Source organism: Curcuma longa, chromosome 20 (assembly GCF_044706935.1).
Source record: "Curcuma longa cultivar G26 ecotype Majalengka, Jawa Barat chromosome 20, ITB_CL_G26_1.1, whole genome shotgun sequence".
NCBI classification, from domain to species: domain Eukaryota; kingdom Viridiplantae; phylum Streptophyta; class Magnoliopsida; order Zingiberales; family Zingiberaceae; genus Curcuma; species Curcuma longa.
Genome location: NC_133880.1, coordinates 3,999,848 through 4,024,835, shown reverse-complemented (window position 1 = coordinate 4,024,835; position 24,988 = coordinate 3,999,848). Strand labels below are relative to the sequence as shown.

Sequence of the window (24,988 nt, the reverse complement as noted above, 5' to 3'; positions counted from 1 at the left end):
TTTTTATTTTTTAAAATATAAAAATTATTATAAATACTATTAGTCAATTTAATTAAAATTATTAATATTGATCAAAATCATCTTAACTTGAATAAAATTGTTTCAACAAAATTATAATAGTTACAATCATAATAAAAAAAAACTTGGACGTTATTTCAACATGTAAAAAAATGATAATAAATAAAGATGGCCTTTTAATTTTTTGCCAAAGTTAAATCTCCTAAAAACTTATTAAACGTCATTAATGTAAAAAGTATGCCTCAACAAATGGAATAAATACAGCTACCAATATAAATGATCAAAAGTTTTAAAAAAAGATCATATGAATCATAATTTATTTTCAATAAGTATTTATGAAAAAAAAAATAGAAGCATTCCGATACAATTTCGTGGTAACTGAGAAATATAGTTTGGGTTTATGCGGACCGATTTAGTTGTCTGTTCTGGTCCAACTGCACACTGCAGATCGACCGCCGACCTATGCCCCCAACCAACCACACGTTTGTGGACCGCAATGCGTCTTCTCCTTCCTATTTATGTGCCTCTCCTCATCGTCCCCTTCTTTGCAAGGAGAGAAGGATTCTGAAGGTCTCTCCCGTAAGCCTTTCTGGTGCGTTCAGATCTTCTTGCAAGCCTTCCCTCTGGTCGATTCTAAAGATTTATACTGTGATTGCTTACTTGATCTTCCTACGGTCTCAAGTTGTTTCCAATTTTTGTCGTTTACTTATAGCGGATTCAGATCTGGGAAGTTTCTGCTTTGTCTTTTCTAAATCATGAGTTCATTTCTCTTTCGGCATTTCTTGTGACTTTCCCCCCCAAAGTCTGTGCTATATTTGTTCATCCTCTAGATCCTGCATTTGGTTCGGAATTTTTTTTATTGATATTTACTCTTTCGGATTTTGCACAGAGAATCATGGGGCTCACGTTTGCTAAGCTTTTTAGTCGCCTATTTGCGAAGAAGGAGATGAGGATTCTGATGGTGGGACTTGATGCTGCTGGAAAGACAACCATCCTTTACAAGCTTAAGCTCGGGGAGATTGTCACCACCATTCCTACCATCGGTATGCATTATTAATCTTCGCATAAATGTTCCTCCTAAAATGATGTGTTTCATTATCGTTTCCATGAAAAATGATGTTTTTCATTATCGTGTCCATGATGGATTATGCATTTGTTTGGGACCTATACTCTTTATTTCATGTTAGGACGAAAAGGGACTGAGGAAAGCTTGAACTCAATTCGTACAATGGTGGATCTAAGCACAATTAGTGGGTGTTGTATGGAACAAAAATTAAAGGTGGAGAACGAAGTTTGCGCGTAATTTGATCTTTCATGGCTATATAATTTTCTTAACTGCTAAGATATTGTTGGAAGTTATGATCCATCAAAAATTGGCCATTTATTCGTCCATCAAATATAAATTTTAATGTGTTACAGAACATTTTGTCAATTACAAGGCCAAAAGAATATATATATATATATATATATATATATATATATATATATATATATATATAGAGAGAGAGAGAGAGAGAGAGAGAGAGAGAGAGAGAGAGAGAGAGAGAGAGAGAGAGAGCATGTTTGTTGTAACTTGTATGTATCTGTTGGTTGGCAGTTACCACATAACCGGGCCTTTTTGATTTGCTTAGTTGTAGAAAATCTAGTTCTAAAAATATTTCATGATATGAACTTCAATCACACAACCTTGATTCTAACTTAAATTAACATCACTCCAATTCCTTTTTTCCCCTCTTCTTTAAACTATATATATATATATATATATATATATATATATGATACCGCTTTGTTAGAAAGGAAGAGGATAAAAAATCTTTAATCGGGAGGAAGATGATATAGGAGAACTCTATAACTCGTGTTTTCAATGTTTTGATATGTCAAGTACAATTGGGTTTTTGTAGATACAAGAGAAACTGAGAAAGTTCTAGAGACTCCTCTAGATTAATGATTTTTTGACCAAATTAAACTTAGACTTTAGATACGAGGAATGTACGATGAATGTACTCTAGATACAATTAGTGTACCCTAGATACAATAATATGTTCTAAATATGATAAATGTACCCTGGATACGATGAGACTCTAGATACAATGAATGTACCTTAGATACGATGAATATATTCTAGATACAATGAATGTATTCTTATCTAGAAAAAACTAATTACTTTATCTTTCCAATACCTTATGAACTTAATTTTTTTCTTTACTCCAAGCCTTTGCTCTTTATCTTGCAAAATCTTTAAACCTTAATGCTTTGGTGAAAATATCAACAATTTGTTCTTGTGCCTTCACAATCTTGCAAGATCTTTAAACTTCAATGTTTTGGTGAAAACATCAATAATTTGATATTGTGCCTTCACCTACTGCAAGTCTCAGAGAATGAATAAATTAAACCATAATCAAAAGTTCCTCTGACATATTCTTTTACTAGCCTTCATATGAGATCAAGTTAGGAACTCCATGTAACAACTAATGAGTCCAACTCCATTAAGAATCAGTCTGGAACATGTTTAAGTATCACAAATTTTTGATACATTAATGGATTTACATTCTCACCATTGTCAAATCTAGTTGGCTTGACTCTACATTCAATATGAATGACAATTGATTGACAGTTCTCCATATCAAATTCGTGCAAGATTTTATTGCGTATCCCTTTTGAGAAACAAAAAAAAAACCATTATCAGTTTGCTTACTTTAAAACCAAGATAATATAACATCATCCCAATATCTGTCATTTCAAATTTTGTAGCCATGTTTTTTATTTTGAATTCTTCAAATGTTGTTGAATTACTTCATGTGAAAATCAAATCATGAATAAATAGGCAAACAATTAATAAATCACCTATCTCCTTTTTCTTAACATAGAGACTATTCATGTGGACATTGTAGTTGTTTTATGTAAATAACCTCCACTAACTTGCCATTTAAGAAAGTTGACTTGACATTCAACTTAATAATGCTTCATTTTCTTTGTGTAGCTAATGCAATAATCAATTGAATAGATTCTAAACGAGCAACTGGAGCAAAAACTTCATAATCAATACTTGACTTGGTTGTTGACTAAATCCTCTTGAACTTTGTATTTTGGGGACCTCCTGGTTCTTCTTTACTTTGTAGACTCATTTCAAACCGTACGTTTGCTTTCCTTTTGGAAGGGCTACCAATTTCCCATGTGTTATTCTTTTTGAATTGTGTTCATTTCTTCATCTATTGCCATCCTAAATTGTTTATTTTAGGCCACCACTTTAATAGTTAGGAGCTCCTAATTTGCAAAAATACAATAAAACATAATCTTTGATTTCATCAGTTGCAACACATATATCCTGCAAACTTTTTACGAGGTGTTTCAATTGAACTCTTCGTCAGAGGTAGGTGGTGGAGTTGTGTTTTGAACTTTCTTCAGGAGAGGTATATGGTAGAGTTGTGTGTTGTGTAGGCACTATGATCTATTCTTCTCCAAAGGATAGAAGAAAATTATAAGCTTTTTGCTTTTTGAGCTTCCCATTTCTATATGGCTTCTTCAACAAATTTAACATCTCGGTTTACAACCACTCTACCATAATTGGGTTGGATAATTTGTAACCTTTGTAATGTAAATCCTATTCAATACATAAATATTAAACACTCTGACCATCAAATTGGATCTCTCTTGATAAGGTACTTGAGCATATGCAATGCTTCAAAAAACTCACAAATATTTGTCGCTAGGCTTTCTTCTATCCTATGCTTCTTGAAAAGTCTGATCTTTGACATTCAATGTTAGAGAGCGATTATACAAGGAACTACACAAGAAACAAATTTGGCCCCAAACTTCTTTTGCATATTTTTGGCTTTTAGCATGCATCTTTTCATGTTAAGAATGATTTTATTCTTTCTCTTGGCTACTCTATTTTGTTGTGGCAATCTAGGAATTGCCAAAGAAAGACTAATTCCATGAGTTTCATTGAAGTTATCAAACTCTTTGTAAGTGAATTCACTTCCCCTATTAGATCTGAAAGCTTTGATGTTATACCAAGTCTCATTTTTTCTACAAGCATTTTGAAATTTTTGGAAGCAACAAAAGCTTCTCATTTTTTCTTAAGAAAATAAATCTAAGTTTTTCTTTTAAAATTATTAATAAAAGGGTAGCTTGGCGCATGAAGTTCCCGCCAATGCGGAGTCCCGAGGAAGGGTCTCTTGTACATAGCCTTATCCTGCTTTGCAGAGGCTATTTCCGCGACTCAAATCCGTGATCTCTAAGTCACACGACAATAATTTTATCGTTGCGCCAAGGCTTCCCTTCTTATAATATTATCAATAAAAAGTAGAAAACATTTACTATTATTGAGTGAAGATCGATTGATTAGTCCATAGACATCTGCATACACAAGAGGCTTGGTTGCTTCTTTTGGAAAACTCCTAGCATAATGTTTGTTGAGAATACATGTTCACATAAATGATTGGGATGATTGATTGGAGACATCTCTTTCACCATCTACTTTTCTTGGAGGTTCCAAAGTTCAAATGACCAAATCTCATGTGCCAATGCTATGCTTTATCTTGCACATTGGCCTTCAAACACTTTGCTTTAATTATTTTAATATTTAATGTAAATATCCTATTTCTTGACATAACAACCTTAGCAAGCAAATTAACATTTTGATATCTAAGCTAAAGATAATTATTTTTCATAAGAATCTCAATCTTTTTCAAGTACTTAGCCTAGACTTAGAATGTTATTCCTTAATTTCAGCACAAAGTAAACATCTAGAATCATTTTATGGCTACTATCTTTGGAAGAGATTCGATGTGGATTTTTGAGGAGGCTCCAATAGAAACGGTGTTTTTCACTCTCTCGTCAAAGCTCTACAAGTATATCTTTGTATCCACTCATTTGATTGCTTGCAACATTGTCCAAGTACCATAAGCTATTATCACCCTTCTCTTCTTCATTGATTTATAACAACAAAGTTAATTCTTCAGTTTCTTGATTATCACCAATAAGATTAGCCTCTTCTTTAATACCATTACTAGCACCTTAACATTCCCAAGTACAATGACCCATTTTATGACAAGCATAGCATTCAACTTAAGACTTTCATACTTTCTCCCATTTGAAGTTGGATAATAGCTTATCCTCTTCCTCTCGTCCTTCCATAGTCTCTAGGTGATGCTTAGCTTCTTTCTTCACGACTATAGGCCTCTATTACTCCTACTTGATCCAATTTAGTCATGTCCATGTCCTCTTTCTTGTCCACGTGCTCTTCCTCATTCACGACCTATAAAATAATTCTTTCCTTTTCCATCGTCCTTCAACATAGTGTTTGGCTTTGAGAACTTGCTCCAATGACTCTTCTTGTCTTCTCTTGATCTTTTCCTCAAGTGTTTGTACTAAACTCTCTAATTCTTCAATGGTCATTGAGCGTAAACCTTTTGTCCCTTATAATCAAATTTAGGAGACAAAGAATCTTTTCTACTACACGTACATCTTCTATCTTGTCTTCATTTCTCTTCTGTTGATTCACAGTTGCGATTCGTACTCTTTCATTTGCAATGCTTCAAAACCACCGCCTTAGTGAACGAAGTTTTACTTTCTTTAATTCTTTAACAAGTGTGGCTCACTAGAAGAAAAAGTAAACGCTAAGCTAAGTAGACAAGGAAGGTTGGTATCCTTTCCGACTTGACGGAAAACCTTCTAAAATAACCTTAATTAGAGTAGATCTAGGAAACCTGGGATAAGCTTTTATGCTTATTTCTTTGGTCACTTCTAGAGAGAATTTCAATTTCTACTACCCCTATTGCTACCCTCTAGTTATGTTGTTGCACCATATACACAATTATCATGTAAGAATGGTAGCCTTTATAGCAAATAAAGGAGCAGAATAAAAATGAGGATAGTTTTGAATGATATTCAATTATAAACGACTCAATGACAATTGTGAATGGTTATAAGATACCAGATAAGGATTAACTTATAAATAAAATACAAAATTCAAAATGGTATTCTAAATTCGATATGAAATTTGAATTTTGACAAGTAAAGATGTATCTGACTCAATAGAATGGATAACATTCTCTTATTTGGAAGGACATTTTGAATGACTAGTTATGCCATTTGGATTTAATGTAGCTCCTTAGATTTTTCAACGGAAAATGGATGATATTTTCAGAGGTATATTTATGTTTACTTGTCTATATTGACAATGCCTTTAACCACATATCTCTTCCAAAATATTAGATTTTTCTGATAAGATGGAGGATACAAAAACCCTCAGGTCTTTTCTTGAACTTCTTAATTATGCAAGGCATTATCTGAAAAATACAGGAAAAATTATCGGGCTTTTATATAATAAAACATCAATAATTGGACAAAAGTATTTTAGCCAATAAGACATTGATTTAGTTAAACAAATCAAACTGGTTAAAACAATTTCAGTACTTACACTACTAGATTTAGACTATTTGGTTATTGAAATAGTGAGTGTGAATCAGACTAGGGAGGAGTCCGATTTAGAAATTTTTTTAAATATGATCCAAAAACTTCAGAAGCACTATGTCGATATACTTTTGGAAAATACAAAGAGAAAGGTCACTTGACTTTCTTATATTATGAAATCTTAGCAGTAATTTGTTGATGCATTTATACTTTTTATTTATAGTAAGCAGGAGATTACTATAAGAAAAAGGACTTAGGAAAGGCTTAAGTGGTAAGTGATGAATCAAATTCACAGATACTATCATAAACAGTGGATTGAAAATACAATGGGAATATATTAAAGACGTAAATTATTCTTTAGCTGATACACTATTTCGACTTCTTCGCTAACATTTTGATTTGTTTATCAAGAGCTTGCCATATTACTTACTTATCCATCATAAATGGATCGAAAAAAGTAAAAACTTTTTCAATGAAAACTATGAAGTTCGGTAATCAAGAACTTCAGCAGTTCACCATAAAAGAAAAATAATTCCAATTTGACTCCAGGTCAAAGCTGGATAATATCCAACAATGCTTTATCAGTAACATTTGGAATATTCCCACTGCATCAGGTATTGCTAACCACAAAATTGCTATTATAAATGCAATTTTCAATTACTTCTTAATCACTGTTCAAAAATCGGAGGGCAAGAAGTTCTCCTGTTATGTTGTCTTTATAGGTACCCAAGGAGTCTATATGACGGGGAAGAAGTTAAAACTGCTATCTTAGTTTGTGAAAAACCTTCTCACTGGGCAAAAGTAGGCCTTAATTTTTCATCAGCACTTTATTTAAATCGGATGGAAAACTCCAGCCAGATAAAACATATTTAAAGGCAATAACTAAGTCACTACAGTCTTCCTCTAAACAGGATATTAACTCGTTTAGCGACTTCTGTGAGTTAAGCCTTTCTGGTGCAACACCAATCTTCAGGTGTCACAACGGCCAAAGGATTATCAATCACTCGAAATCCTTAGAGCAAAGGCCGGAAAGACTTCCGAAAGCATTTTTGGGCAGACTAACAATCTACCAGAAGATATTTCGATTTATATTCAAAGTCTTGTAGAGAATTCCACTCTTCAAACTTTTCTGGATCTGTGTAAAATTCTTATATGGTTTCATGAAAATCCAACTCCTAACATTACCATAATCTATGAAGCAGAGTTCAATTATAAGTTGAAATGCCTTAAAGCATTTCCTCATTGTTCTACTGTAACAAAATTCGGATGCCAATGCCAAATACTATCTTTTCACAAAGCCAGCATTGATTATGAAGAGTTTGCACACCATCAAGTTAAAGGAAGATTTATTACTTCTTTAACCTTAATGGATTACTTCTTTAACCTTAAAGCATGATCCTTATGAATTCTTCTTCCTGGCAGGCAAAACTTATACGGAAAAAATATACTGGCCTAAAGACATGGACATAATTTTTTCCCTATACATTTACAACTCAACATTCTGCTTTATGCCGACACTATCATAAGAAAAATAAAGAATGGATTAACAAGAAACTAGCCAACTCATCACAAGCAGTATTTGCCTATTTGGTTAGCTTATCCCGAGCATCACATTTAGTCGACTCCATTGAAGAAAAGAATCTAATCAATTTGATGGAACCGTAAGCAAGGACATCACAAGACTAATAATGCAATCATTGACAAAAAGATGCATTATAGCCACTACTTTCTCCTCAGTGCAGCTAAAAGATGCATGAGTGGGAACTACTTTTTCTTCCACTAAGTCCTTATGACTTTCTTTTTTTATGAATTGTATTGTAAAAAACTTAATGTCTGGAGGTTTGTATACCTCTATATAGGGACCCCATCAGTTGCTAATAAGATATAGACGGAGAAGAGAAGGGTGAACAAGACAAGAGCACACCTCACTAATTTCCTCTATAAGTGTTTTATGTTTGCAAGTGTTTGTAATTTCCCTTCTATGGTAGCTTGAATAAACTTCTAGGTCAGGGAAGGCTCAGCATTCCTCCTGTCCTTAGTTTTGCTTTACTTTCTTGGTTCGTTAGTCCTTTTCCAAGTATCCTTTAAAGAAGAACGATAATTGTATAAGGAACAGAATAACCTTGAAACTGGTAAGATCTGTGCGGGTTAAGTAAGGTAACAAAGCAAGAGGCCGATGTAAGACCTGACAATAGCCAGGGCTCAAAAGCAAGTTTCTAATTCCTTAACAGGTGAGATTCATTGGAAGAAGAAGTAAAAGCTAAGCAGACAAGGAAGATTGGTATCCTTTCCGGCATGACCTAGATTTGACGGAAAACCTTCTAAAATAACCTTAACTAGAGAAGATTTAGGAAACCTTGGATAAGCTTTCAGGCTTATTTCTTTGGTCATTTCTAGATGGAAATCTCAATTTCTACTACCCCTTCCACTACTCCTATCGCTACTTTTAGTTATGTTGTTGCACCATATACACATCGTGTAAAGATTATGTTGTTGCACCGTACACAATTATCATGTAAAATATGGTATCAGAGCCAACATTCTAGGACTAGAATGATAGTGAATGACTTCGTCTAGCCTTCTGCAGGAACACAAACAATTAAACTATCTAGACTTTGCTTTACAATATCCCTCGCAAAAATCATTGCTTTAGATCAGAATAGACATTGTTGTTAAATTAGAATGAAACTTACAATCACTATCTACATTCTGATACCCCACTTAAATACTATCACAGATCTACTTGTAAGTCTAGGAATTCCTTAGAATCCCAGCAAAGACATATGTGTCAAATGATGGAACAACTTACTAATGACCTGATAAAAAAAACTAGATATTAAGTGATATTAGAAAAAATCTTTACTACCTTATAATTCTTTAAATAGAAGATTTAGCCAATTTAATCTAGTAAGTATTCCTACAAAAAAGGACATACTAATTCTATCAAAACTTATTGAAGAAAACAAACCTAGAATTATAGAAACTCAATCTAATGAGTTATTACTTTAACTTAAAGGACTAATTACCAATAATGGGACTCAGATTGACGAAGAACTTAGAACGCTTCATGCTATACTTGACAAAATCAAATATAAATGAATAAACTAAAATTTGAGATTATACACAACAATATTCTAAAACTACAGAGGATGGATACTTTAGTGTGGACTCAACAAAACAACACTATAATAGCCTTATTAATCTCACTTCATCACCGAATAACACTCAGAAAATAAATTGCTTCTAATAGAAACTCAAGTACAAGGAATAAATCAGTCCATAGAATGGAAAGAAAGTTTGGCAAACATAACCAAAGACTAGCAAATTATCGACTAGAAATATAAGTTCCAAAAGACAACCCAAAACTTACTCTTTTCTAACTTATAATCCTCAGTCAACATGAATCTTACTAGAACTCAAACTGAGATTTTTATAGGTCCTTCTCAAACTTTGAGAGGACGACAGAATGAAACAAATACTACCTCCTAGCTAGATAACATTCTAACTTGAAGAAATAGTGTCTCTAATTTTAGATTAGAAGAACTCATAGTTATAGATAAAGATCTAACTTTGTTCTCTAATGAATAATTAAATACACTTAATCCCAGACGATTATATGATCAAGGGATACTTTCACTTGCTACTTTTGTCTTTCGACGTCACAAGACAGAACCACTTCATCTTTCTGATGGAGGAGAAGAAAGATTAGGCCTTATGACCAAAGGGTCAGCAAGAGCACTCTTAAATCGAAGACATTTGGGTTTAATTGTCTTTGGACTTAGAGGCCTAACTAGAAAAAGAGTAGGAGGAAAGTGTTGCTCATCTTATATGAGTCCAGATTCTTTTTCAAAGAGAAGGCAGTCATAAGACTTATAGAAGTAGATACGAACAACAACTTAGGCATTACTTATGCCCAATTTTAATATAACGATCAAAGATTTTGTCAAGCACATTAAAATTCTGGTTCAAACCAAAGGATATGGAGATTTCTAGAATAATAACATTCAACTTGATATTATATTTTTAGGAGAAATAATGAATCACATTAATAATAACTTCAAAGTAAAAATTAATGATATCATTGAAGCCCTTACTTCATAAGGAATCTACATTTTGAAACTTAGAGATTTTAATTCTGAAACTTTAGCATGACGATAATGGACTATTAATCTAGGAACTCCAGAACAAACACTTCAACCAATGGAGTCTACAATGTATAAAGACTGACATGGAAGCCTAACAGTTAGATTTAGTGGATATCAACCCTCTACTTCGCTAAACGAAGAAATAAAAGATGATAATGATAACTTGAATCTAATGAATATAGAAGACACCGATCCTCTACAAATACTTAAACAATTAGGTGCTAGACATCTAGAAATGACCCAACAAACAGTACAAGTTAGTAGGGAGGCATATAACCTAAACTTCATGAATAGAATGGATACAATCAAATCCTTCTTTGAAGATTTAGATGAATACGTTTATCTTCCAGCAGAAGTTGCTACTTCTCTAACTCAAAAAGACTTAGCTGAACTAGAACAGTTCGATAAAAAACACCAAAAACTGGAGGAGGAATGGGAATTATATTTTGATGAAGAAAGAAATATCATCACTAGAAAACTAAAACAAGAGGTATCACACATGAATATAGTAGAATCATTTGCTACTTCTAGAGAACCTTTTGAGGTTCAATATCTAGAAAGTTCAATGAAAATAATGGATTATGGACAAGGTCATCCTCCCGAAAAAACGTAACTCCTTACACCAATAATAATCCTTTACTTAGGACTATTAGGAAAAAGAAGGCCACTAGAAATCACTTTTTTTGGAAAGATTCCGTCTTAACATAATTGAGTGTGATCCTTAGTTATATGACACATGCTTATAACAATGGATGGTCTCAATCAAACGAGACTATCAAGCTAAGCACGAACTTGACATCGAAACTGGCGAAGCCATGATTTGAGTAAGAGAAAACTACTTAGGATATGTAACTAGAGTAGTTTGGGAAACTTATAAGCTAAAACTCCCTGATGAAGTAACTAGGATAGCATCTCGTGGCAACAATATTCTAAACTTTTATTATACCATCCATAGGCTATTAATCGTCAGGGATGTTAACATTGGACTTGACATAAGGCCGAAAGAAGCCACGAGAGACTTAGAATAGCTCCAACTCTTCAGTTGGATCAAGCCATTTTGTAATGACTTTTTAACACTTACCGCAGTCTCAGGAAATTACTGTAATCCCGCCCTTGGAGAACAGTTGTTCAGTAAATTACCAGGAGACTTGGGTAAAAAAAAACACAAAACCTGGATAGATATGAATGCCCCCTCACTCTATGATAACATAGGAGTAAGAATACAACACATTATCACCAAGTTAATAGAAAAATGTACGTATATCCAAATACAGAAACAATTGAAAAATCAACAATATGATTTCTATAGCCAGATTTACACTCCTCAACGGAATGACACAGTCAATACTAAGAGAAGGAGACAACCAACTTTAATATCCAAACTTAAATTCAGACCTAAGACTAATTATTTGAGAAAAAGCAGGGCGAAAAGCCTTATCTCAATAAAGACAAACATGTTTGAAAATGTAAACCAAAGAAAACATATGCTAATACAATAACTTGTTTTGCCTGTAATGCAGCTTATCTTCTTCTTGTCCTAATAGGAAAAACCTATATACTAGGGAAGCAAAATTAGTCTCCTGTACTAATCTAGACTTAGTAGATGTTTAATCTGATGTATCAGATGCCTCTTCTATCTATTCCATTATATCAATTGACGATATGGAAGAAGTTCCATCTTCATTACACTCTAGTAAACTCCTTTCTGAATAACCCCTATGAGGTAGCTGATAAATATGGAATTACAAGTTTTCAATTCCAGCAAGAATTGGACAACTTAACAAACCAGTTGGAAACTTTACCAGCTGATAATTTGAACTTTATGTACTCTCAATTCATGCCTTCGAACTTAATCGATTTAAGATCTGATCAATGAGAGTGACCTCATGATTGGAACCTCAAAATAGGAACAGATAATGTTCTTTGTTTTATTTGTGGTTTCTACCCAGCCATAGATAAAAGAGGAACTTGCCAAATCTGTAAGAAATAAATTTGTAACCTATGCCTCTAATAGATTTTTGATATTTTGATCCACTACCCACGTGATTCGAGGCAATACAAGGAATATACTACTTGAGACAAGGGTTTCTGTTCTCGAAATCAGAATAAATCTGCTTGAGGCTGAAATAGCCAGCCTTAAGAAAAACTTTTTAAATAGCGAACATATACTTGACGATGGGGGAAAATGACTCCTTATTCAGGAGGATCCAACTGACATGAGTATTTGTAATATTGGACATTCCGTGGATATTCGAGTTACGTGTCACTTAAATATTCATGGGCATGAAGTTCTACTTCATGCTTTCCTTAATAGCGGAACCACCAACTCTACTATTGATGAAGCTACTTTACTTTCTATTTGGTCTACCACCCTCATCAAAATGACTAACCAATCTTTGTCCAGTACACAATTTGATGGACACCTATCACAAGTTCGTCAAAAACGTTCACCTCCGTTTTTATACCAACTGTGATACTTTCAGTCCATCCGTTTCTCTTCCTCAACTTTGGATTAGACTATTCCCACATAAACATATTCACCTCATCTTGGGATTTAATTTTCTTATTGCTCCTGATACAGCATTGCAACTTACCAAAGATTATGCACTCTTTTTGTCCACCCCTATTATCTCTCGGATCGTGTCTGAATATCCATCAGAAGTTTGCACTGGCAAGCATGGTGGCACCCCTGAACCAACAACAGACTACAACAAATACTACTACCACCAAAACCACCAAGTTCAAGTGCCACTGCACTGAACAGGGCTCTTGTACCCCAGGAACCTATCAGGGAAACTAGCTATACTTGGCTCTGTAAGCTCTAATACAGACTTCCACCTAGAAGACTTAGGTGATCAGGAAGTTGAGATCCCGATGGACATTAACTTAAAATGAACTTGTGGTAATTTGGTGAGGGTGAGGGCCGCTTAATCCTCCTTTGTCTTTGACAAAGAATCACTTGAGATGTGGTCAGTTCAAGTCTCATTTTGATGGTTACTTGAGATGTGGTCACTCATCATCTTCATTTACACACACACACGATTCAACTCTCATTTTGATGAGGTTTCTTTGCTGAAATGTGGTCACTACATTAACTTAAAATGAACTTATGGTTGCAACATACATGCAATTTGGTTTAGACACTTGGAAATATGTATGTGTTTATTTTTTGGTTTTTTATAATCAATTATAGCTAATGTATAGTAATAGAAGTTGTCAGAGTGTACACACACACACATGATTCAAATCTCACTTTGATGAGGTTTCTTTGCTGAAATGTGGATCACTACATTAACTTAAATGAGCATATGGTAATTTGGTGAGGGTGAGGACCGCTTGCCCCTTCTTTGTCTTTGACAAAGAATCACTTGAGATAACTCATCATCTCATTTACACACACACACACACACACACACGATTCACTCATCATCTCATTTACACACACACACACGATTCAACTTTCACGTTGATGAGGTTTCTTTGCTGCAATGTGGATCACTGCATTAACTTAAAATGAACTTATGGTTGCAATATACATGAAATTTGGTTTAAGCACTTGGAAATATGTATGTATTTGTTTTTTAGTTTTTTATAATCAATTATAGTTAATGTATAGTAATAGAAGTTGTTGGAGCGTATATGTTTGTAGAATAATAGAAATCTTAGAATCAATATTTATATTGTTGTTGTATTCCAATGCAGGCTTCAATGTAGAGACTGTTGAATACAAGAACATTAGCTTCACTGTATGGGATGTTGGTGGTCAGGATAAGGTACTAGAATGAGCTACTTATCATATCATCAACTTCAAGTTTTGTTTGTCTGAGCTATTTAGGATTAGCTATATGAATCCTTTCTCTTCATTGAACTCTATCTCTATGCAAAGTATAATATTCAAATCAATAAATTAGCTTACAATCTTCCTCTATCCCTTACACCTTTACTCCTACTCTAGTTGATTAATTATATTACCTATAAACACTATCAACGGCCTTTCAGCATATCTATTCCATTTCAATTTTCTCTCTCTCATTTTATTATCTATTGATGATACACCTGATGACTCTCAAATATTGTATTTGTCATATTTATCCTTTCTAGTGATTCCACACCAAAAATTGTATTAGATTATCATTACATTATTAGATTGTGATGCCTAGACTAAATTTGTCCTTTGACTAGGTATAATCAATTGAATGTAGTATAGTGGGACTTAAAGAGTATGATGATTTTAAAATATAGAACATGTACCCTTTAGAGTTGAGAATAATTATTTTGCTACACACTTGTTCAATTAATAGTCAATCAATTTATTTGCCTTTATGCTGGGGATTTCAGATCAGACCTCTCTGGAGGCATTATTTCCAAAATACACAAGGCCTTATTTTTGTTGTTGATAGCAATGACCGAGATCGTGTTGTTGAGGCAAGGGATGAACTCCACAGGATGCTCAATGAGGTACTTATATTTGTAAAATTTATCTTACAAAATATCTATTGGTCACTATGCTCTTGCTACTAGTTTGTGGAAAAATTTACAGTAATTATTTCAATAGCTTGTTTTGTAAGAGAGGACATACATTTATATTTATTAGACAATCCCAGGAAATATGATTAAAAACTGGCTCTTTGTGATCATAAGATATTCAACATCCTTTCTGTCAATTTATTTTCATTCTTTAATTGTTTAAATGGTTGTCCTGCTTGTTAAATAATTGATATACTGAATTTGCATATCCTGATTGGTGATTATGTGAAAACAACTTAGACTCTTAGTTGATGGAACATCAAATACTGCAGAACTAAAGAAAAAGGATTTCTTAAATTTATCTGAAAAACAATCATATTGGTTGTGCTTGACAATTAGAATGGTTTACTAAATTATTTTGGTAATGGTAAAACCCTAAGTATACAGGTTTAATATCTGCTATTTTATTTTATTTTTGCCACCCTGTGTTATTTCATGGATTTTGAATATGTTCTGGTGTTGGTAGGATGAGTTAAGGGATGCTGTCTTGCTTGTCTTTGCTAACAAACAAGACCTTCCAAATGCAATGAATGCTGCTGAAATCACTGATAAGCTTGGTCTGCATTCTCTGCGTCAGCGACACTGGTAAGATGCTCAATTGGCAATTTATCTGATTTAGTTAGTTATATTATGTTGAAAGGGAGTCTTGACATAATAGTAAAGTTGATGCCATGTGATCTGGTGGTTACGGATTTGAGTCATGAGAACAACCTCCTCTTGCAATGCAAGGTCAAACTGTGTACAATTGATCCAATGTGGTCTGATCCTTCTCTAGGAACTCATATTAGCGGAGCTTTGTGCATGAGGTTGCCCATTAGTTGGTTATATTCTATTGTAACCAAAATTATTGCTTTTTTATCGTAGACATTATGGTCGAAGAGAATTAACATAGCATTTTAAGCATAACTAAACTATGTATCCTGATATCTAGTAGAGAGAGAGAGCATACATTTTCTGAATTTGTTACATAACACAATTCTTGGTCAAGGATCATTTGGTTTTACCAAAATATGGATGATAGGGAAAATCAAGGTCAACTAAATCCTTGAGCAATTCACATTCATTTGGCATATGCCATAGTGATATGAATCCCTGAGCAGCCCTTGGGGTATAGTTGAGTTGGTTATGACGGAGCAGAGTTACTGAAGTGGGCAAGGGTCGAATCTCAACGAAGCTGAGGCAATGCCCTTTTCCGTCATGGCCAATTGCAGCTTTTCGATTTACCTTCTCACAAATGGTCATGGGACTGACTGTGTGGGGCCGCTGGGGTGGTGGATTCCATCTTTTGCTGAAATGAATCCTTGAGCAAGGCAAGCTTGATTGACGCATCAGAGCTGACTAAAAGATATCATATAACTTCTAAAATGAACGTAGGAATCCATCCAGTTTTGCCAATTTTATTGTGCTCGATCAATGGTTTAACATGCTTATGCTTCTGAATCATGATTGGTATTTTGGCACTTGCTATGCTCAGGTATATACAGAGTACTTGTGCTACATCGGGAGAGGGCTTGTACGAGGGGCTTGATTGGCTCTCCAGCAACATAGCCAGCAAGGTATTTCTTCCCTCAATCACAGCGTTCTAGTTGAACATTTACGTATATACTGACACGAATCTTATCTATACAGTAATAGACGTTGCTTGATGGACAAAGTAGCACTTGGCATTTGCCACACCGTTTGATGTTTTGTGTATGATATGGATGAAGATAGCTCTAATAAGTTGCTTGTTATCTTTCATATGGTGTATTTGTACCCTGGATTTCTTCTACGTGTTGCATTTTTGTTAGGATATATTGTTTAGTAGAAACATGTCTTTTAATTCGTTTTCCCCCTTGTACTACTTGGTTGTTTAAGTTGTTTTGTGCTGATCATATGCATCAGTTGTATCATTTTTTTTGGTTGTTTGGTGTTGATATATCAGGTCAGCGTTTGCCCTTGGTTATACTCAGCAGGGAAGAAATTGATCACAAGGAACTTTTTTCTGCTATTATAAGATTTGCCTTGTCCGAGTAAGTCTTTGTAGGGTTGAGTTGGAGAAAAAAGGTCGAGGTGTGAATAATTGGATAAGTATTGGGGAGAGTTGAGGACTAATAGAAGTGAGTCAACAAGGTGGGTAGTTGAAGTGGATTACTCAGGTGGGTAGCCGAAGCGGGCTACCGTAGTGAAAAGGTGTGGAGCAGTGACAGTGTCTTCTCATGTTATCTCATCATTGTTACTGTGCACCAAAAGCTTTCAAAAAAGTTATTTTTTGCCCCTCAAGACATTAGGTCCCCTTCCCATGATTCTCAACCTTGTTGGCACAAAAACTAATAGGCTACGAAATGCTATTGCTGTGATGGGGTAGGAACTTTTGTTTTTTCCAACGTTTAGATTTTGGGTTTGTAAGTACCCTGGCCACTAGATTTTTGGAGGTTGGTTCCTTGAGGGTCTTCGTCAAGTTGTGGTAGGAACTTCTGTTTTTTTCAACGTTTAGTTTTTCTTTGCTTTGTGATATTGGGTTTGTAAGTTCCCTGGCCACTAGATTTTTGAGGTTGGTTCTTTGAGGGTCATCGTCAAGTTCTAGGTTATTCTGGCTAGGGGGGTGAGTAAAAGATTAGTTGAATCAATCGAATTTATAAATTTAGTTTGGTTAATTTAGAAATTTAATTTTTTTATTTAAAAAAATATTGGTTAAATTAGTTCAATTTTGATTTGAAAAATTTGAATTCGATTAAATTTAATAAAATCAATTGATTGGTATGTTATTAGCAATCGATTGCTATAATAGTCGATTGTTAACTATATAGTAATAGATCATTAAGTTTGGAAATTGAATAGAATATTTCATAGTCGATTGTTAGACTTGATTGTCCATCATCAATGGAAAATAGTAATTAATTTTTAATTTTTTAATTTTTAATTGATTGTTGAAAAATATCTATATGATGGGAAAATTAATTATTTCGATTTCGATTGAATTGATTGATGTTTTATCTGTTGGATTTTCATTAGAAAGTTAAATCGATTCGATTAGTTAAAAAATTGATTTAATCAATTTTGATTTATTTGATCGGATCGGTTTGATTGCCTTTTGGCTTGTTAGTAGTTTGGCTTGTCCTTGATTGACCTTGCTTCAAGTTCCCTTGGACCATGAGACTCCAACAAAGGGGTTAAATGTGAATGGTAGGAGGAACACTCGATATCTTCTACTATGACCTCTACTAAATTAGTTGAACTTAAATGGTTCTACGATTTGTTATATAATTTTATTTGCTTGGTTCTCTAGAAATATTACTAGTGTTCTAAGCTTCCAATAGGACACTTCTTTTTAGTCGGTATTTCCTATCTGATCTTTGTTTTTCTTTTTTTCCTTTGTTGGTTGTGCTCCTAAATTTTCTTCACTATAGATTAGATAGTTTTCTTTGAATTTTTGAAGGCACATAATTGTGTTCGTAATTGAGTTACATTGTGCGAGAATTGAACTTAAAAAGAGAATTTTCAAGAGCCCTATTGAGTGTGCTTTTGCAAAAGAATCTACTACATGTCCCTCAATCTAGGTGGAAGGTGGAAGTTCAACTTTGTTCTTCAAACAATGGGTGAAAATTTTTTTTTGACAAAAAGTAAAAGGACACCTCTTAATTTTGTATTTCTAAAAAGAGACCCCTATGTTGAAAACATATTAAAAGAGTGACATAGTTGTAATAGATTTGGTCTAAATTGCCATGGGTAGCAATTTCTGTTAAAATTAGACCCTAAACTTTAAAACTATTCTAATGTTAGTCAAATACTAGTTTAAATTATTTCAAGTTGATTAAATATATTCTTAGTTAAAATTATTTTAATATGATCAAAATTATTTCGACAGTTTGATCGTTTCAATCAATGGTTGAAGTAATTTTTATTAATGTTATAATAGTTTTAGGGTAAATATTTTATTCACCTTGTAGTAATTTTGATTAAAATTATTATAATAATATTAGAATAAGAATATTTTTGATTGAAAAATGAGATAAGGTACCCTTTGATATTTTTTCAATACGGGATGCTCTTCCGATGAAAACGAAAATAAAAAGATGCTTTTTATTTTTGTCTTTTTTTTCCTACCTTGGCCCATCTGTACTTGGCCCTCCTTGACTTCAAAAGAGATAAAAGAGGGGTTGAATTTACACATTGTTGATATCAAGTTTGAGACTTGTTTAAGGATACCCTGATGGAATTGAGCTTTCTATACCTCATAAGTGTATTTTCCCTCTGGATGGCTCCAATCATTGAAGTCTCACTCCCTGAGGGGAGCAAGGAAGATGCATCCCTAGTGCGCAGGTTGAGGCATCATACAAGTAGTGTCATTTGAGACTCTCGAGCAGTGTCGACTCAAGATATAGAATTATATTTACGGCCTCAATTTATTAGGATCCTAAAATTCTTTAGTTTTACATTTAGTTTTTTTTTAAAAAAATATTCACTTTAATTTAAGTTCAATTTTAAAAATTATATATTATATATTTTAAATTTTAAATTATTTTAATTTTATTTATTGTTAATTTTTTAAAATTATATATTTTATTTTTTAAAATTTAGTAGATTTTTTTCATATTGATTTCTAAAAAATGTGCGGTCTTACAGTCATCAGCGATCTCGTGCCCTTTCCCTCTCTTGTCGATGCCCCTACATCCTTTTCCTCTATCGTCCATTGATCTTGTGTCCTCCACCCTTCCTATTGATACTCTCAAGGATGTTCTTTTCCTCTCCATCTATAATCTCTCTTTCTTGCTCTTTCTTTTTTTCCTTTGATAAGTATAAAAAGTAGGGGTTCTTCATTAATTCAATGTAAAGTAGTATGTTAATTTTTTAAATATCAAATTGATTGTTTTATTACATAAAATCATCTTTAATTTTTTGTTATATTTTTAAATGAAAATTTTTTTGTAGTTAACATGTTTGAATCTTAAAATTTTTTAAAAAATATAATATGTTATAAGATATTAATAGTTTAAATTTATTTTCCAAATTAAATATTTTTTTTAAAAATAATAAATTTAGAATTAAAAATAATATTTAAGATATTAAATCTTGACAATACCTAATACTTTAGTATATGAAAGAATTTTGTAAAAATTAAAATTAATAAAATTATTAATAATATTTAAAGATTAAATAATTAAATAATTTTATTAATTAAAAAAATTATTATAAAAAATTTGAATATAACATTTTATTAGTAATTTTACTTCTAAAAAAATTAATTTTTTAATAAAAACCTAATATCATTTTTTAAAAAATAAATAAATAAATAAATAATTTTTATTTGCCTAGGACTTCTAAAAGGGCCTCTGGGAGGGTTGAGATGACCCTGCTCTTAGGGGTGGAGCTACTGGTGGGCCAACCTGGGCCATGGCCCAGTCTTTGTAAAATACAGGAAAAAAATAGGATTAATGGAATTCAGGTTTAAAACCCGTTAACTCGTTAGGAATTTGTAAAGCCACAACTTTTCCTCTCTCGAACCGCGATTTCCCCTGCAGTGATTCTACCGATCGTGATTCCTCTTCCCCTTCGCAGGATTTCCTTTTCTTCTTCCACCTGAAATCGTAATCGGCATGACTGCATAAGGTCTCCCTCTGCCGCAACCGGCAACTCTCCCTTCTCCTTGAGCGACAACCACGGTGAATCGGTGATTCTCCGTCGTCGTTCTTCATGAAGCAGAGCCGCCTGCCGCCGTCATGCTAGGGTTCGCGAAAAAACGGACGCCCTCTCCTCTCCCCTGCCTACTCACGCCGCATCTCCCTTCCCCGCGATCGCCCCTACCGTCGCCGTCTTTGCGCTCTGGATCTCATTGTTCGCAGCCCAGAGATTTTCGCCTCCTTCGCCAGCGAGAAAGGGACCAAGATGAGATCCTGTTTAATTTGAGTTGTTGCTGTTGTGTTGGATTTCTGAATTTGATGGAGTTTACATTACAGATCGATTTGGGAGATCGATCGGTGAAGATTGTGATCGAAGGAATCGCGGCAGAGTGTGATTAGGGCTAAGCTAAATGCTAGGGCACGGATCGTAAGTTTTCTTTGGATTGGCAGGGAGGAGGAAACGGAATTGGAATCTGAGTTGTATTAGGGTTCAAACTAAGGTAAGCTTTATTATGGTTAATTGAGTCTATTTGCTTAGAATTACTATTTTAGTTGGTTGCTGATTTATTAGTTTCTTGGATTGATCTATTGGATGGTGATCTGAATATCTGATCGTGGGTGTTTGATTCGGTTTAGGATTGATGCTCTATTAGATTCTTGTTTGGTTGGGATTAGTTCATGGTTGTTGGGATATATTGATGGATTGAATTTGGTTGTGGAATTGATCTGTTGATGTTGGAATTTTTTTGTTTTGTTGGATTGGTTGGTTGATGTTGAATTGGTTAGTTTAAGGGTTGGTGTTAAAAGCTTGATTCGGTCTTAATGTTACCATTTATTGGTTTGATCTATCGAGATAGGTTTGCCCTATTTTAGATTTGGTTCATTTGAAAAGTTGGATTCGAGTGGTTAAACATGGGTTGAGGTTAGTTGTATTAATATGATAATATAACTAATTAGTTAATTGGATAAGTGGTGTTAACTGTATTTAATTGGATTCTAATGTTGATCGAATTATGATTGGATTAGTTTAACTTTGAATTGAGTTAATTTATTTTAACTCTTAGATAATTGTTTACTTCGTAGATAATTCAAGACTTCAACTTATTTTTTTTATCAATTTGTTAAAAAAAATTTGGCCCACCCTTCGGAAGAATCCTGGCTCCGCCCCTGCCTGCTCGCGAGTGGCAGTGGTACATTTATCTCTTTAGGTCATTTATATTGGGAATTTTATTTTCTAAGAGTATGAATTCTAAATAAGATAAACTCTATAAAAGAAAATAAGACATGCACAAGGATTTAATTTCATCAAATTTAATAATAAAAAATAAATATATAAAATAAGATGATGAATCTGAATGCAATGGAATAGCCATCATTTTATGTGTCATTCATAACATTGAAAATCCTATGGAGAAAAGCAGAGGGATTGATCTTACACAAGAACTAAGTTAATGGCATTGTAGTGTCTTTGCGGATGGGGAGCGTAGAGATATGTCAGAATACCTAATCCAATGGGGATCATGTCTTATATATATAAACCCATTCATTATCAATCATTAATGATAACGGTACAGGTTAACGAGTTCTACATATATGAACCCTACATCCAATATCTCATACCTCAATAAACATAAGTTAGATCATTTAATAAGTTTGACTCTTTTAATGATATAGATCCGCATGTCACAAATTGCATGTGAGCCCACTAAACGGGATAAAATCCAATAATTTTCTACTTGTGCTATATGTGATTCGTATATGACACATGATTAAACTTTAATTGACGTCAATAACAATGTCAAACTTTATGAGTAGAATACTCATGAAAAATAATCTGGTTCATTAACTCTATTAGTATATGATTAAAGAAGTCATAATTACTAGAATATAATTGTAACAAGCCTTAATAGTAATCACAATACCAATGTCATTAATGACATAAATTAAGATTTGGATGTGTAGTATAAAAATTACATGAAATGTGATATGCACATGTCAATTTCCAATCGTTCTTCCTAATGATCCAAAAGGATCCTGATCATATTTGAAAACACTTTATGTTAAATTGAAGAGTAAACTATGATCTAACTTTTGTTGGTGCAGGGAGTACTAGATGATCAAACTTGAGTTTTGATAATGACAAAGAGTTCAAGTTAAGTTTAAGAAATAGATTAATTGTTGGGACCGTTGTGTTTGCTATAAGGGGTGAATAGCAACTTTTTGCTCTTGCCTACAAAATCGTTAGCGGAAGCACAAAACAAAAGCAAGACAAAATGAAACCAATGCTAACCCATTCGATTTACTTGGTATCCACCTCTATGTGGTGACTAATCCAAGGATCCACACACACCATGCGACCATTCTACTATGAAACTTCTCCTTCTCAAAGCAATCTTTGAAGGCAGAGAAACCTTTACAAATGATATCTTCCTCTTACAAATGTGTAGTGAAAGTTTAAGGAAAGATTTTGACAGTTTACAGAGATTGAAGATTGTGCCTGATGGGAAAGTCTTGAAAAACCGTTCCGGTAGATTCTTGCAGAACAAAAATTTTTCCGAAACGATCTCAAGTTGCCCTCATAGTCGATCAAACGATGTTTGATCGACTCGTTTAGATCATTGGGCTCTTGTGTTTGGTTTACAGGATCCAATACAAAAGGCATAATTTAATTTAAAGCGGAAACATTAAATTATACCTCTTCGGATGAAGGATGTAGATAACCCCTCGGTCTTCTGCCGTATTCCTCTCCCCTTCTCGAACGTTGTGTGGGCAACGATCCTTTGAGAATTTTCTCCGCCAGAATTCTTCTCTCCGATGGCTAGCAAAACTTCCTTCTCGTTGTGAGAAATAAGAAGAGAAGAAGAGGCTGCCGAGAGTCTCTCTCGGCCACCAAGAAAGAATTGTTGTGTGCTCAAAAGCCAAGCAAACCCCCTTCTTTTATAGCCTAGCCATCTCCCAAATATGGTATAATTTGAGCCATAAACATATGATTGATTCATAAACATGGCATGATTTGAATCAATCAAATCGGAGATTTTTGGAATGATTTCGGAAGTTTTCTATTCGAACCCGCGGCCTTTAATCGATCAAAGAATCGATTAACTCACGTAACTTTTCTCATTAACACTGGTAATCGATCAGGTGATCGATTACCAGGCTGGTAATCGATCACCTGATCGATTACCTGCCTTCGTATGAGAAACTCTGGTAATCGATTAGGTGATCGATTACCAAGGTGTGTAATCGATCACCTGATCGATTACACTCCTTTGTATTAGTTCGAAAGACCAGTTTCTTCACGAATTCATCCAAGGTGGACTTGAGGATTCCCAGAGGTTACAGTAGGGACCTAGAGGAGGAATTGATTTTGGCCTTCTGATGAGCTAAGGCTTCCCGTGTTCGCGCTGAACACACAACCTTAGTCCATCAATAATAACTCATACCACTAAATAGTTATTATCGAACTACCGCACCAATCCCATATTACAATATGGGCTCCTTCTTACTACAAGTACATTAGTCTCCCTGTGTTTAAGATATCGTATGTCCGTCAATTAAATGAGTTATTGACAACTCGAATTTAATCAACTTTTATTCCAAGAGTAGTACCACTCAACCTTATTATCATGCGGACAAGATCCACCTGCAGGGTTTACATGATAATCCTTATGAGCTCCTCAAGGGGACATCATCAACCTAGATTATAGGACATAGATTCCTTCTATAATCAACAATACACCATGTACATAATACTACTTCCCAATTCATCGGGCCTATTGATATATCAATCTAAATCTTACCCTTTGATGAATTAAAGAAGTATATACTAAGTATATGTGTTTGTTATTATATCGGGATTAAGAGTATGTACATCTATAGTAACAGAGGTTTAGTTCGATTATATAGTCAGTATAAATCGAACAATCCTCAGATGGTCCTGTTCAATACACACTTAGTGTACTAGTGTAATTCTATAGTCAAGACAGACTAAAACCAAATTACACTACAACCACTCCGATGGTTTGTCCAATCCATCTTGGTTGTGAACACTGTTTATAATCTATAAGGGACTGATAACATGGTCTTCTGTGTGTGACTCCGCAAACCATGTTTATCTACAGTATAGATTAAATGGACACTTGCATAATATTGACCAAATGTGATTCTTATTTCAGAATATTTATTTACATAGCTAGGATTCTGGTATACATCCCAACAATCTCCCACTTATACTAGAAGACTACGCTGCCTCATATGCTGCCATACATCTGATTCCCATCC

General features: G+C 33.9%; 2 protein-coding genes and 1 long non-coding RNA gene across 4 annotated transcripts in view; all 3 read left to right on the top strand.

Moving 5' to 3' along the window:
• Window positions 1–24,988, top strand: part of LOC141813195 (nicotinate phosphoribosyltransferase 2-like) — a 46,155-nt gene that overhangs the window by 13,661 nt on the left and 7,506 nt on the right. The gene's annotated exons all lie outside the window — the stretch shown is intronic.
• Window positions 521–16,999, top strand: LOC141813196 (ADP-ribosylation factor 1). Of its 2 annotated transcripts, none has more exons than XM_074701113.1 (7): window positions 521–610; window positions 908–1,061; window positions 14,283–14,353; window positions 14,919–15,038; window positions 15,574–15,692; window positions 16,582–16,663; window positions 16,737–16,999. In XM_074701113.1, the coding sequence occupies exons 2-7, from the start codon at window positions 914–916 to the stop codon at window positions 16,737–16,739; spliced, it is 543 nt and encodes a 180-aa protein (XP_074557214.1). In that variant the 5' UTR covers window positions 521–610; window positions 908–913; the 3' UTR covers window positions 16,740–16,999. The 2 variants fall into 2 exon arrangements, with proteins under 2 accessions (XP_074557214.1, XP_074557213.1); XM_074701112.1 differs by having other exon boundaries at window positions 604–644.
• LOC141813199 (uncharacterized) lies at window positions 6,892–7,650 on the top strand. Its single transcript, XR_012600389.1, has 3 exons — window positions 6,892–7,049; window positions 7,133–7,236; window positions 7,347–7,650. It is a non-coding gene; the product is annotated as an uncharacterized LOC141813199 (long non-coding RNA).